Here is an 11948-nt window from a genome sequence, read left to right as displayed (position 1 = left end):
CGTTTTAAAATGGCCCTGAATGGATAACAGGCATGATAGGCTAGACAGCAAGAAATATTTAAAAAGGAATGATCTGCAATACAGAAGGAATATTTTGTGATTTGGGTTAATTGTTGAAAAAGAAAATAATATCCCAGCAGGCACCGTTTCGCAGTTTGTCTTCACTGAGCAGAGGTAAGCCTGAAATTAACAGCGGAATTTATCGAGCATTTATGTGGCGTGACTGACAGCGGGGTTTAGGAAGGAGAATTGTGTGTGTGTGTGTGTGTGTGTGTGTGTGTGTGTGTGTGTGTTGAAATAATTGAAACTTCAATGCCCACAATCCCCACAGACTGCACACCTCCCCTCTCCATCGTCCGCAGCCAGTCAATAGCCTCAAGCGCTACTATTAGTCGGTTTCACCAGCCCACGTCAGGACCCAACGTGGGATCTTCTCGTGTTCATTGGCCGGAACGTATAAGTCCCTACAACCAATCAGAGCAGCGAAAGAGAGCTCTTTGCCTTCGCGAGCGTTTAAGGTGGACTTGGAACATAGCTGAAATGGAGAGGGTTACTCTGAGGTGATTTATTGTAGTAATTAATATATGATTAAAATTGATAATAGCACCTTTTTGTAATTTAAAAAAAGACATGTTTGCGTTTGGAAAAGTGTTTCAGCCATGAAAACGTTTTGTGTGTGTTCAACATGTTATTAGTGTAGAGTAAACAGGCGAGTGAGTCCAAAATGTAGTCAATTAATCCGTTATAAAGGTGAGTCGGGTTAGTTTAAATGCTGATGTAAAATCACGTATAATTCGCTTTTTGGTCAAAATGTGTGTAATTTTTTGCATTTTGTTTCATTCCAGTGACAGTTGACGGCTAGACCCGTTAGCATGAGATGTTCACCTGAGTTCACTCTCTCACTATGTTTACATGAACAACAATAATCCGGTATTAACCCAATTAATACAATACTCTGATTAAGGAACTACCATGTAAACAGCGATTTCTGATGACCTTAATCCGACTAAAGTCATACCTTGAAGTAATGAGGTGTATGGTAAGTAATCACGTGTGCCGCTAATCGATCTATGTTCTATAACGTAAAACGGGAACATGAAAGGAATATTCTAAAAGCAACTCATGTAAACAACTTAATCAGAATATTGTCTTATTCATAATAAGGTCAATAATTAGATTACTGCTGTCTATGTAAACGTAGTCCATGTTAACAAACTGACCGTGAGTGGGTCACAGAAGCTCTTGAGAGTCCATGTTTGCACTAAGGTTGTTTATGTAGCGTAAAACAGCTGATTAAATCTATTTTGTGTCATTTGTAGATCTTTCTGTGAGTGTATAGGTGACACACTTTATCATCTTTTGAGCATCATATACTGTTTACTTTGTGTCTGCAATTTGAGTCACATCACATCAGTGAAAAAGACACTGCAGTTTCATATGTGAGCAGATATTCAGTGTCTTGATTAATATTACCTGAACACGGTACTGTGTTTCAACGCTTTTACTGTTTCCATTCTCTAACATCAGGTGAGACGGCGTAAAGAACAGCTGTCTCTGCAGAGCTGTGAAGGACAGTCAGGGTGATGCTGTGGAAAAATGAACAGTATAATAACCACACAACCCAGTTTTTGGTACGTTGTGTAATCTAGTTTCAACAACACTTTTTCAAAAATATGAAAATGAATGCCATCAAGCCCCACAGCACCTCTGTATTCAAGTATTAAAGCATTTATTTGTAAACAGCTGGAATAGTATTAAACGAGAGTGCTACTATCATTCGTTATTTGATGCTCCAGAAGATGCTCCGCACCATTTTACACAGATATTTACACATGCAATGTCTCATCACAACACTTACGTTGGTGGTTGTTGTTTTTTTTGCTTTGAAAATATGTAATATGTAATAGGTTTCGCATACGATCATTTTACCACCAACAATATGCTGGATACAGATATAAATAGGAGGGACACTATCATTTAAATTGGGAAAATTACTACCAAATATCAATTTTACGTGTCATATGGTAGATTGTATCAGCTATATATATATATATATATATATATATATATATATATATATATAAAACATACATTTGGGACTTCACAATGCTTTAACTCTGTTTTTATTTGCCCACTGACGTGAACCCAGACAGAATAACATATAGGAACCACAGGAGCTTGGAGGGTCCTTCCACAATACCTGCCTTCCCTTAGTTCAGGGTGGCTGTTTGAACCCTGCTGTGGTGGTAATTATCACGCCCCATCAGCGAGAGGCACGGGGAGGCTTGTGTGAATAATTACCTGCCTAATCCTCACTATTAGATAACACTGATTAGGGCAATACCTGACCTGGTTAAGTGTTGCGGATGGTGGAATGACTGACGGGAAAACACCTCAGGGAGAAATGGGTTGCGGTGGAGGAAGCGAGCATGCACAAAGGAGAATAAAGGCAGGAGTCAGGCTTGCATGAATGGTGTAGATAGAGTGATGTGGTACTGACGAAGAGAAATACACAGGACATTTTGGGGATGGTGTGATAAAGCAGTATGATGAGTTTATGGATTTGAGAGCATGCTGATGGTGAATATCACATGACTCACGGTCATGAGTGTTGCAATCATGACTGGAGTCATTAAAGTACAAGTTATTTCTTGAAGGGCCAGTAAATGTTCATCTATCACAAACAGACAGTAGACGTGTGGATGCGTGCACAGAACACTTAACCAGAATTGGTTGCAAATTGAATCATATTTCATCTGTCTGTCTTCCATTCAGTCTCTTGTTGTCTCTGTCTACTTTCCCTCTCTGGCTCGGTTCCTTTTTGCATTTCCTCTCTTTCCCAGTGAGCACAGACTGACTTGAGATGACCATGCATGACCATTATTGAACCTGGGTGACTTTAACTGGATTGTAAAGATGACTTTTTTTTTAATCCACTGTAAACCAGTTGTAGATTACTTTCATCTGGCCTCTTAAATATACATCATGTATATCACCACAATAGTCTTTCCATCCATCCATCCATCCATCTTCTACCGCTTACTCCTTTTCAGGGTCACGGGGAACCTGGAGCCTATCCCAGGGAGCATCGGGCACGAGGCGGGGTACACAGGGTGCCAGTCCATACAATAGTCTTTTCTAAATATTATTAAATGTGAGTGTTATTAGCCTTCAGGATTGTATCAACAATCAATGTTGAATATTGTTTCTGTTTTCAGATTGTCCTCTGACATAAAATACATGACCATATTTTATAAATCTTGTATTTACTGTTTCTTTCAGCTGCTCCCAGTTTGGGGTCACCAGAACAGATCACTTGTCTGCATATTGGTTCTGGCACAACCCTCCCTATTTTCTGGGCTTGAGACCGGCACTGAGAGGGCACTGGATCGTGCAGCCGTCCAGTGGATGGGGTTAGATCCCTGACCAAATCGAACCTGGGCCGTGGCGGGTAACCATTATAATGTAATAATTATAATAACTATTTATAATGTGTTATTTAAAAAAAGAACATAAAATTATTGTATTATGTTTTTTAAAGGCGGGGGGTGGTGGCTTAGTGGTTAACATGTTCGCCTCACACCTCCAGCGATGGGGGTTCGATTCCCACCTCTGCCCGGTGTGCATGGAGGTTGCATGTTCTCCCCGTGCTTTGGGGTTTCCTCCAGGTATTCCGGTTTCCTCCCCCAGTCCAAAGATGTGTTGTAGGTTGATTGGCATGTCCAAATTGTCCGGAGTGTGTGTGTGTGTGTGATTGAGCCCTGTGATGGGTCGGCACCCTGTCCAAGGTGTCCCTTGCCTTGTGTCCCCCGGGATAGGCTTCAGGCTCTCCCTGCCCCTGTGTAAGATAAGCGGCATGGAAGATGGATGAATGTTTTTTTTTTTTTTTAAGGAAGGCCAAGTAACATCTGTCCACATATACAGACATAAAAATACCAGAATCTGTGAGTATTCATGACGATAGAATTTGGAAATACCTCTGTCCTCCTCCTATTTCAAAACTGTTAGTAACCTTGGTTGTGTTTTTCATGGAAAAGAATGAGTGTGATTTCATGATATGTCTCAATTCGCATCATTGATTATTTGTCAGTAGACAAACCTGTCAAAATATACAACTTTGTTCATTGCTAACAATAACTACAGTAAGTTAGCTTGCTTGCTTACTACACATTGTGTATAAATTGCATTTATTGCTTAAAAAGGTGTCAGAAATTAATCCATGTAACACACAAATGTACCACGGTCTTGGTCACATAGCCTAATAATAGTGTTGGTTTCTCTCTCTCTCTCTCTCTCTCTCTCTCTCTCTCTGTCTTTCTTCTCAGCTATCTCCACTGTGCCACCTTAACTGCAGCTTGAGCAGGCTGTTCGTGTTTGTGTTGAAGCCAACAGGCACAATATATTACAGTCTAGGACTCGCTGCTGAAAAGCCTGCTGGATCTTCCAGTGACCTGCTGTTCTTTCCTGCTTTCCTGTGTTTTTTCTCTCTTCCCCCCTCTAGAATTAGATTAAAAACAAAGCTCTGTCTCCCATCCTTGTTTTTTTTTTTTTTTTGTGACTCTCTCCCCCTTCCTTTTACACTCTCAGTCTGGCTTGGGGAAAAAAAAATCTCCCTTTAGTTTGTCTCTCTGTGTTACAGGAGGAAGTCGCTTGGCTTGATTCGGATGGAGGTGTGTGTTTGTTTTTGGACCTTGTTGGTGTGCTTTGAGGAAGGACAGACAAGGGACAGTTGGATGTGACTGCGGCTTCATCCGAGCAGTCAGACTCATCAGAGCAGGAGACAGGAGGACAGCTGACAGTGTGACTTTGACTCCTGTGAGGAGGAAAGGTGGAGGAAAAAGTCAGCAGTGGGAGTTTCAGGAATTCATTTCGCATCAGCTCTTGTTGGATGCACTTGAGTTTGCCCAGACTCAGAGGCTGAAGCCAGGTTCCCAACTCTGGATCCTGGGCTCCGTCCCTGCTAAAACCTCTACCTCACCTTTACAGGAGTGCAAAGAGCTCAGGGAGCCCCACTACCCATCAGACCCCTAACAAGCGTCTCTGCACTGACCATGTACCCACAGGGTAGACATCCGGTAAGTGCATGACACTCCTTTTGCTTTCATCTTCCTTCTCTCTCTCTCTCCCTTTCTCAGTCTCTATTTATCTTCCTCAGTCCCTTCTCTCTTTCAGCAATACACATATACACATACACTGCTCTCCAGTTCAGTGAGAGTAAGCTGTAAGAGAAGGAAAGACATAGATGAAACAGTTGCTGAGAGAGATGTCTCTCTTCAGAGGCTTTCAATCACACACACACACACACACACACACACACACACACACACACACACACACAAAAGCCCCTCAGCTGCACCCAGGTGTTCTCAGTAGCCAGTTTATTTTAAGTTGTGTGGGTGGAATTGCACTTTGTGTGTGTGTGTGTGTGTGTGTGTTTGTGTGCATTATACATTGTATAATAAGCTTCTGGCTTGTTAAACACTTGAGTTCATGGAAAGGAGGACCAGTCACAGTGAGCCTGCTTGTTATCAGGTAGGTGTTGAAAGCATACGGGTCAGTGGCCTGTTTGATGTGTTCCCGCTAGAGACCATTGAGAGACCGCATCTCAGCTGGCGTGAAATGATTACCCCAGCTCAGCCTGATTAAAATATCTCTCCATGCAACACTCTATACTGTATCACTGCCTAACCATCCTACCCATAAAGCTGCTGTATCACTGGAGTTACAGCCATTGAGAGCTTTCTCCACAAGGAACCAACTCCAGAGGGCAGTTATAGCAGGTGTTTCTTTTTTACATCTCACTTACAGCAGAGAAAATGGGAAAGATTAATATGATCGAGTGTATACATATATGCCTTTCATGTTGAGAACGTTTCATATCATTTGGGATCTCCGGCATGTATTTGTAACATGTTTCCCAGCGCTGCTGAGTTGCCGAACAGACGACAGAAGCAATTACAGGGAAGTAAATCCTTCAGAAACTCTGCAGCTTCTCATCACTATCAGCTCAGTTCCTAGAAAGGCAGATCTTGCAGATCGTAGACATCACTAAATCGTGTGTGCCAGCCTCTGTTTGTTCTGTTCCTATGCGTGTGCGATGTGTGTGTATGGGTTAAGACCTGCTTTACAAGGCAAACAGTGCCAGGAAGAGTGGTAGCGATCATCGACACCACTGGGTTTTTTGTGGTTGGTGTTAGGGCTGTGCTACTTGATGTTATATTGCGATGAATTATGCCACACTATGTTTTTTAGAGAACATTTGCAGTACTTTTGTAGCGGCCGGCAACTTCACTGTTACAGAAACAAGTAGCTGATCTAATTTTTTTTAGCTGTTGTATAGAATATCACTGAAACAGTTTTTGACTGTTTTTTAAAAATCTTCTGCTAGCACTTGTTAGCAAGCATAAAGACCAATAAACTTGTCAGGATTCGTGAAAAAGCCCTCCAATATTGTGCTATGATATTTTGCCAAATCATTCATCCCTTGGTGGTGGGATGGAACAGGATGATTATAAGCCTTATTATTCTACCAGGAAGAGTCAACGCAAGCTGAGCGTTGGAAGGTCCACAAACCGTTTGTTTTTAGACTCATAATTTTAGTTTTGTATATAATTTTGTTACGGCATGTCAAGACAGTAATTTCCTATGTGCACACATTATTTTATACTAAATAATCATAACGGTATAATGTAAAATTTCCATTTCAACAAATAAAAGTGCCACTTATTTATTAAGTGCTGTTTAGGTAAATACAAATTTACAAGACAGTTATACAGCGTGATCAAACATCTTTCGGTATGCTAACCGAACCATGAATGGCAATCCGAAAAGTTCACTTGTTTGTTTGTTTTTCAAGGCCCATCACCAACGTACCTCATCTTTCCTGCATTTGCAAAACATAAACGTTGACACCCACTTGGTACCAGACCACATATAGGTGATTGTGTCTTCAGATTCCAAATCATTTGAGTTTAGGTTCAAATTAAGAGAGCACAGTATATTGTATGCGAGGTTGCTTCTACACAGTAAACACACTGGGACACACACTTCCATGGGTCAAATGGTGCAAGCCGTTAGTAACGTGAGCCAGCTCTTCAGATGAAAGCTGAAGACTTATTTGGGATAAACAGTGCACACCTTTCATGAGAGAGTAGGTAATCTTATACATTAAGTAATGGGAGTTTAGTAGTGTGAACACATGATGATTATATATATATATAGGTATGTGAATCCCCTGCAGGTTGCTCTAGTGCAGCCTGCATTTGAAGGGAAGGATTGTGTGTGTGTGTATTTGGGAAAATGATGTGCTGTATTGCGTGTGCATTTATGCAGAGCTGCTCCCTACCCTGTGTATGTATGTACAAACCTGTGACGAATTAAAAGGAAGAACCAGAAGCTCTGTTGTGCTGTGCACGGCATTTGTTGATTTCGCTGTCATGGTTTGGGTCATTTCCGTACGGGAGTAGTCTCTTTCAGATGGACTCCTCCCCCATCCACAGGACTCATTGACTCACTGTATGGTTTGATGAGGATGAAAATGCTTCACACTCACCAGATCTTAACCCAGTCGAGATTTTGGAGTGATGTGTTTCATCAAACACCATCATCAAAGCAGCAACTGAAGGAGTATCTTCTGGAAGAATGGTTCTCGAGACTCGCGTCATCGTACACGAAATATTAGCAATGCTCACTAAGCACCGCCTCTGTCTGGGGGAGTGATAGAAAGCTCCCTTATGTGCGTCCTAAAATATTGCACCAGCTAGAAATTGGGGCAGATTTAATAGAAGAGGATCAAAATAAGAGGCAGAAAGAGCACCTAGCCCTGAGTATGTGTGCACCTTGTCTGATCACAGCATCTGCACATCATCACGTGTGCTTAATAACTCAAAGAGTTGGGCATTCATACCTGGGCCAGACTGGTATCGTATTGGATTGGGATTTTTTATATGTTTAACCTGTAGGAATTTAACTGACAACACAGATCATGAACATAAACATAGGACACAAATTGCATGATGCCCTTAGGCCTCTGAGTTAGCTCGGTCACTAATAGGATGTTGGGTATTGACTGATACTGACATCAATATTGTTGAAAAAATTTAAAGAGATCATGCATCCCTAGCAGTTTTCATCAATCATTAACTTGCCCGCCCTGCTTTTTATTGAAAAGATCTGCTCTAATTTATGCACGTCTGTGTGTGTGTGTGTGTGTGTGTGGGAGACTGACATTTTTTCTCGCACTAATCAGGTGGCCAAGGGAAGCATCTACGCCAAATATCCAACCCCAGGCCTCACACATGCTCACTTAGCTAGGAGCTGCTCATTTTGGCACATGCTCTCCTTCCCGCCCTTCCATTGTTCCATTCTGCCTGTAGATTTTGAGCAATGCACCTCCATAACACTGCAGGATTTTGGAGACTAAACAGGTTACAGTCAGTTATGGCTTTCCCTTCTAATCTAATGTTTTCATCAGCCAATGTAAAGCTGTCGAGGTGAGAGAAGTGAGCTGAGAATGGTTTTGGAAAGGCACCAGGTTGTTTTTCCCCTGCCAGTGTGCATTTTCTAATCCAGTGTTGGATTCACAGCTTTGGGTCGACCCCACGAAGATAGACAGAGCATGCTGTGCTGAAGCCATGTTGCAGGCGAGTCACTGAGCTTGTAGACTCTGGAGTGTTAAATGAGGTTTAAGATGGAGTAGAAAAGCTACTGCATAGCAGCTGCTGGGACACAGGTTTGTGCTGGGAGATAGAGGCTGGCATGCAGAATCCAGCTGTTGTTCTTACCTTGATGGAGTGTTTTTCTAGTGGGCATAGACTAGGAGCCTGATCTGCCTTGCAGGGTTTAGCAAGGGTTAGAGAGTGGAGGAGGGTTCAAGCAGTGTGGAAAGCATGTGCATGGATCACAGCTATACTCCCAATCCCTCCACACTCTGGCTCTCCTCATCTCTGCTTTTTTTGCTAAATATTTCACCAGCCGATAATTATTTCATGGCCCTTGCCATCTCCTGACTATTTTGGAAGAGGCAGTGATGCAACTGGCACAGACGCTTCAGAAATAGTGCAGTCTCTCTTCACCACACAGCCTGAACTGTGGTAGTGCAGTTAGCTCAAACACTCACACACAGAGTGATCAGATGTCTGGGAACATCAGAGGAAGGGTTCCGACCTCACCGCTGCTAGGGGACCCTGTTGATAGAGCTATGTTGATATCTCTCTGTGTCTCTTTCACCGTTAATTCAAATTATATCAGCTGATCAAAAAAAGAGCTTATATTGAGATTCCACTAGATTCCAAGCACCAGTTCTTCTATAGGTAAAGCACAAGGCCTCATTTCTTTTGTACCTTAAGGCCTGGTTGCCCTACCTGTTTGTCAGAATTTCTTTATTTTTTTTATAGACCGGCATCGCAAATATATTTTGTGAGCAAAACCTCACAGTGAGTTAGCGCTGCACGATTATGGCCAAAATGATAATCACGCTTATTTTGATCAATATTGAGATCTCGATTATTTATCACGATTATTCTTTGATTTTAGGGACAACATATTTTTCTTTATTTTTCTAATGTACAAATCTTTGCATCAGATTAGACTGATCCTTAAAGTGCATCATCTCGTAGAAGCAAAATACAAATAAAATTGTACCCAAAATATAATAAGTAAAAATAAAACTGCCATCAACCAAATGAAAATATGCAATCCTATATAACAATATGCAACCAAATGAAAACAATTCAGGCGAATGCAGAAAAGGCAATAACAGTGTTTACGGAGGAGAGATGCAGCCAAATCCCTCAATAGAGAGGTGCAGGGACGATGTCATTTTGTACCGGAACCCGGAAGTTACCATCACACCGGTTCCCTCGACAATACTAACATACAATACTAACACGTTCTGTCCATCAAGATAAATTTCACAAATGAACACAACTTATATGTTAATAAAAGCCTAAATACAATCACCAGAAATAAACTGCTAATATGGATTTACTCTGTGGTTGGATCTTCATCCACTTTTTTTGGGGGGGAATTGTGCATAGCACACCTGAACCAGTTTATCTGTGAAGACTTTTCCTGTTCGGTGTGATGACGTTTAATGCCCCAGACAACGTCTGTAGTCCCATTTAGCAACATGTTAGTGTCATGATTTCCCCTCGCGCTAGCGCTGGAGCTCCCAGCATGCTCTTTTAGTGACATTGACTTTTTTTTACTGTCTACATGTGCTTTTGTTATGATTTCTGTCCTGTCTCTGCCCCTGTATTGTCATTGGTTGTTCCCTTACGTGTCCTCATTAGTCTCAGCTGTTTTGTGTTCACCCTTAATTACATTTGTCATTTAAACCCCTCGTGTCTCTTTGTTCGACACAAAGTATTGCGTGAGTTTTCCATGTACCAAGCTTTTGTTTATTGTTTTGGGACTGTTCTTGACCTCGTTGTTTAATTCATGTTTAGCCTTGTTTATCCCCGTTTGCCGATTGCCTGATTTTTTGCTTGTTTTTAACCACGCTATTGTCTCACGTTTTGGATTCGTCTGCCTCTCTTCAATAAAGCTCTTATATGCACTTGCATCCATCCTAAACCCTCATTACATGACAGTTAGCAACCGCTTTTTTCAATACACGTAAAACTTTTTTAAAAATCATGAGTGGGGTTTTACTGGTGTATTTTATGTCATAGAATGAAACGTGAAAATATTTTGAACTTGTGTTCACCACAGACCTAATTTCAGGCTTTTAACCAAAATCCCATTCAAAAAACCCAGTGACTTTGGGCTGGAACCGGAAGAGCTAAAATGCTAACTCGTTCCCAGGTTTTGGCGTACAAAATGACGTCATCCCTGGTGATTGGTTGTAAATTTAAGAAGCGCTTGGTTTGATATGCAGCGGAGTTTTCTATGAGTGGAGAACGAACTTTAAACGTCAATATCGCAGTCGATCATGTTCATGTAATCTTGGGCGGTCAAAATCGTAATCCAGATCAATATTCAGTTTATTGTGCAGCCCTACAGTGAGTAACACGCACATCCTCAACCAATCACGCAACTGCTTTAATTGTCTTAAACTCTAAATGGGTGTACCTTTTTTCCGTCCAGTACATCCATCCATCCATACTGCTTATCCTTCCTTCAGGGTCACAGGGAGACCTATCCCAGGGAGCATCGCATGGCACAATCACATACACATTCACACACTACGGACACGCCAATCAGCCTACCATCCATGTCTTTTCAAAGGAAACCAGAGGAAACATGCAAACTCCGGTGGGAAACAAACCCTCGACCCTGGAGGTGTGAGGCAAACGTGCTAACCACTAAGCCACCTCGTGCCGTCCAGCACAGAAAACCCAAAATAGAGGTGCTAACTGAATGCTAATGCTAATATGAATGCAAAATAAAACAGCTTGGAAATGACTGAGCTTTTTGTTCATAATTTATACTGTATGTGTAGAGGAGAACTTTTTCACAGGCTCTCTTTTATATAAACGCTGTTGACCGCTGCAATGCAAATGTGTGGTGAAAGCAGCATAACCAGAGTAAGACTGTGAAAATGAAAGAAACAACAATATTATTTTGTGATAGTGGTACGTAGTATCCGGAGACCAGTTTGCAAATTCAGTTAAAATTGCAAAAATGGGCCTCTGGAAATGTAATACCTGCCCTTTGGTCATATTAATTCACACAATCTCCACTCCTGTAGAAATTTTATGCTCAGCAATAGTGGGTCCTAAGTTAATCTATTTGGATGGACAACTGTTTTAGGCATTTTTAGACAACAATTTATTTTTATTTAGCACTTTTATGTAGAAATATCTTCATAGCATAAACAAATACTATGATAGTAAACCACCACAACATTAATAAAATATTAGCATTTTGAAACGGGGTGATTGTAGAGAGATGTGTGGGAGATTTTAAAGTGTTGGGATTTGACATTCTCTCACTCGTTCTTTGTC

The 11948-nt window shown here is 41.4% G+C and overlaps 1 protein-coding gene across 1 annotated transcript in view; it reads left to right on the top strand.

Moving 5' to 3' along the window:
* The first annotated feature begins 522 nt into the window (after nucleotides 1–522).
* tle2b (TLE family member 2, transcriptional corepressor b) overlaps nucleotides 523–11948 on the top strand; it is an 86002-nt gene continuing 74576 nt past the window's right edge. The window contains exons 1-5 of the mRNA XM_053635449.1: nucleotides 523–560; nucleotides 1528–1631; nucleotides 3054–3154; nucleotides 3283–3451; nucleotides 4326–5075. Of these exons, the coding sequence (XP_053491424.1) occupies nucleotides 5052–5075 (24 nt within the window). The 5' untranslated portion in view covers nucleotides 523–560; nucleotides 1528–1631; nucleotides 3054–3154; nucleotides 3283–3451; nucleotides 4326–5051. The remainder of the gene's footprint in view (nucleotides 561–1527; nucleotides 1632–3053; nucleotides 3155–3282; nucleotides 3452–4325; nucleotides 5076–11948) is intronic.

Source organism: Ictalurus furcatus, chromosome 10, assembly GCF_023375685.1.
Source record: "Ictalurus furcatus strain D&B chromosome 10, Billie_1.0, whole genome shotgun sequence".
Classification (NCBI taxonomy): domain Eukaryota; kingdom Metazoa; phylum Chordata; class Actinopteri; order Siluriformes; family Ictaluridae; genus Ictalurus; species Ictalurus furcatus.
The sequence above is the reverse complement of the archived record's forward strand: the minus strand, read 5'-3'. Positions and strand labels throughout refer to the sequence as shown.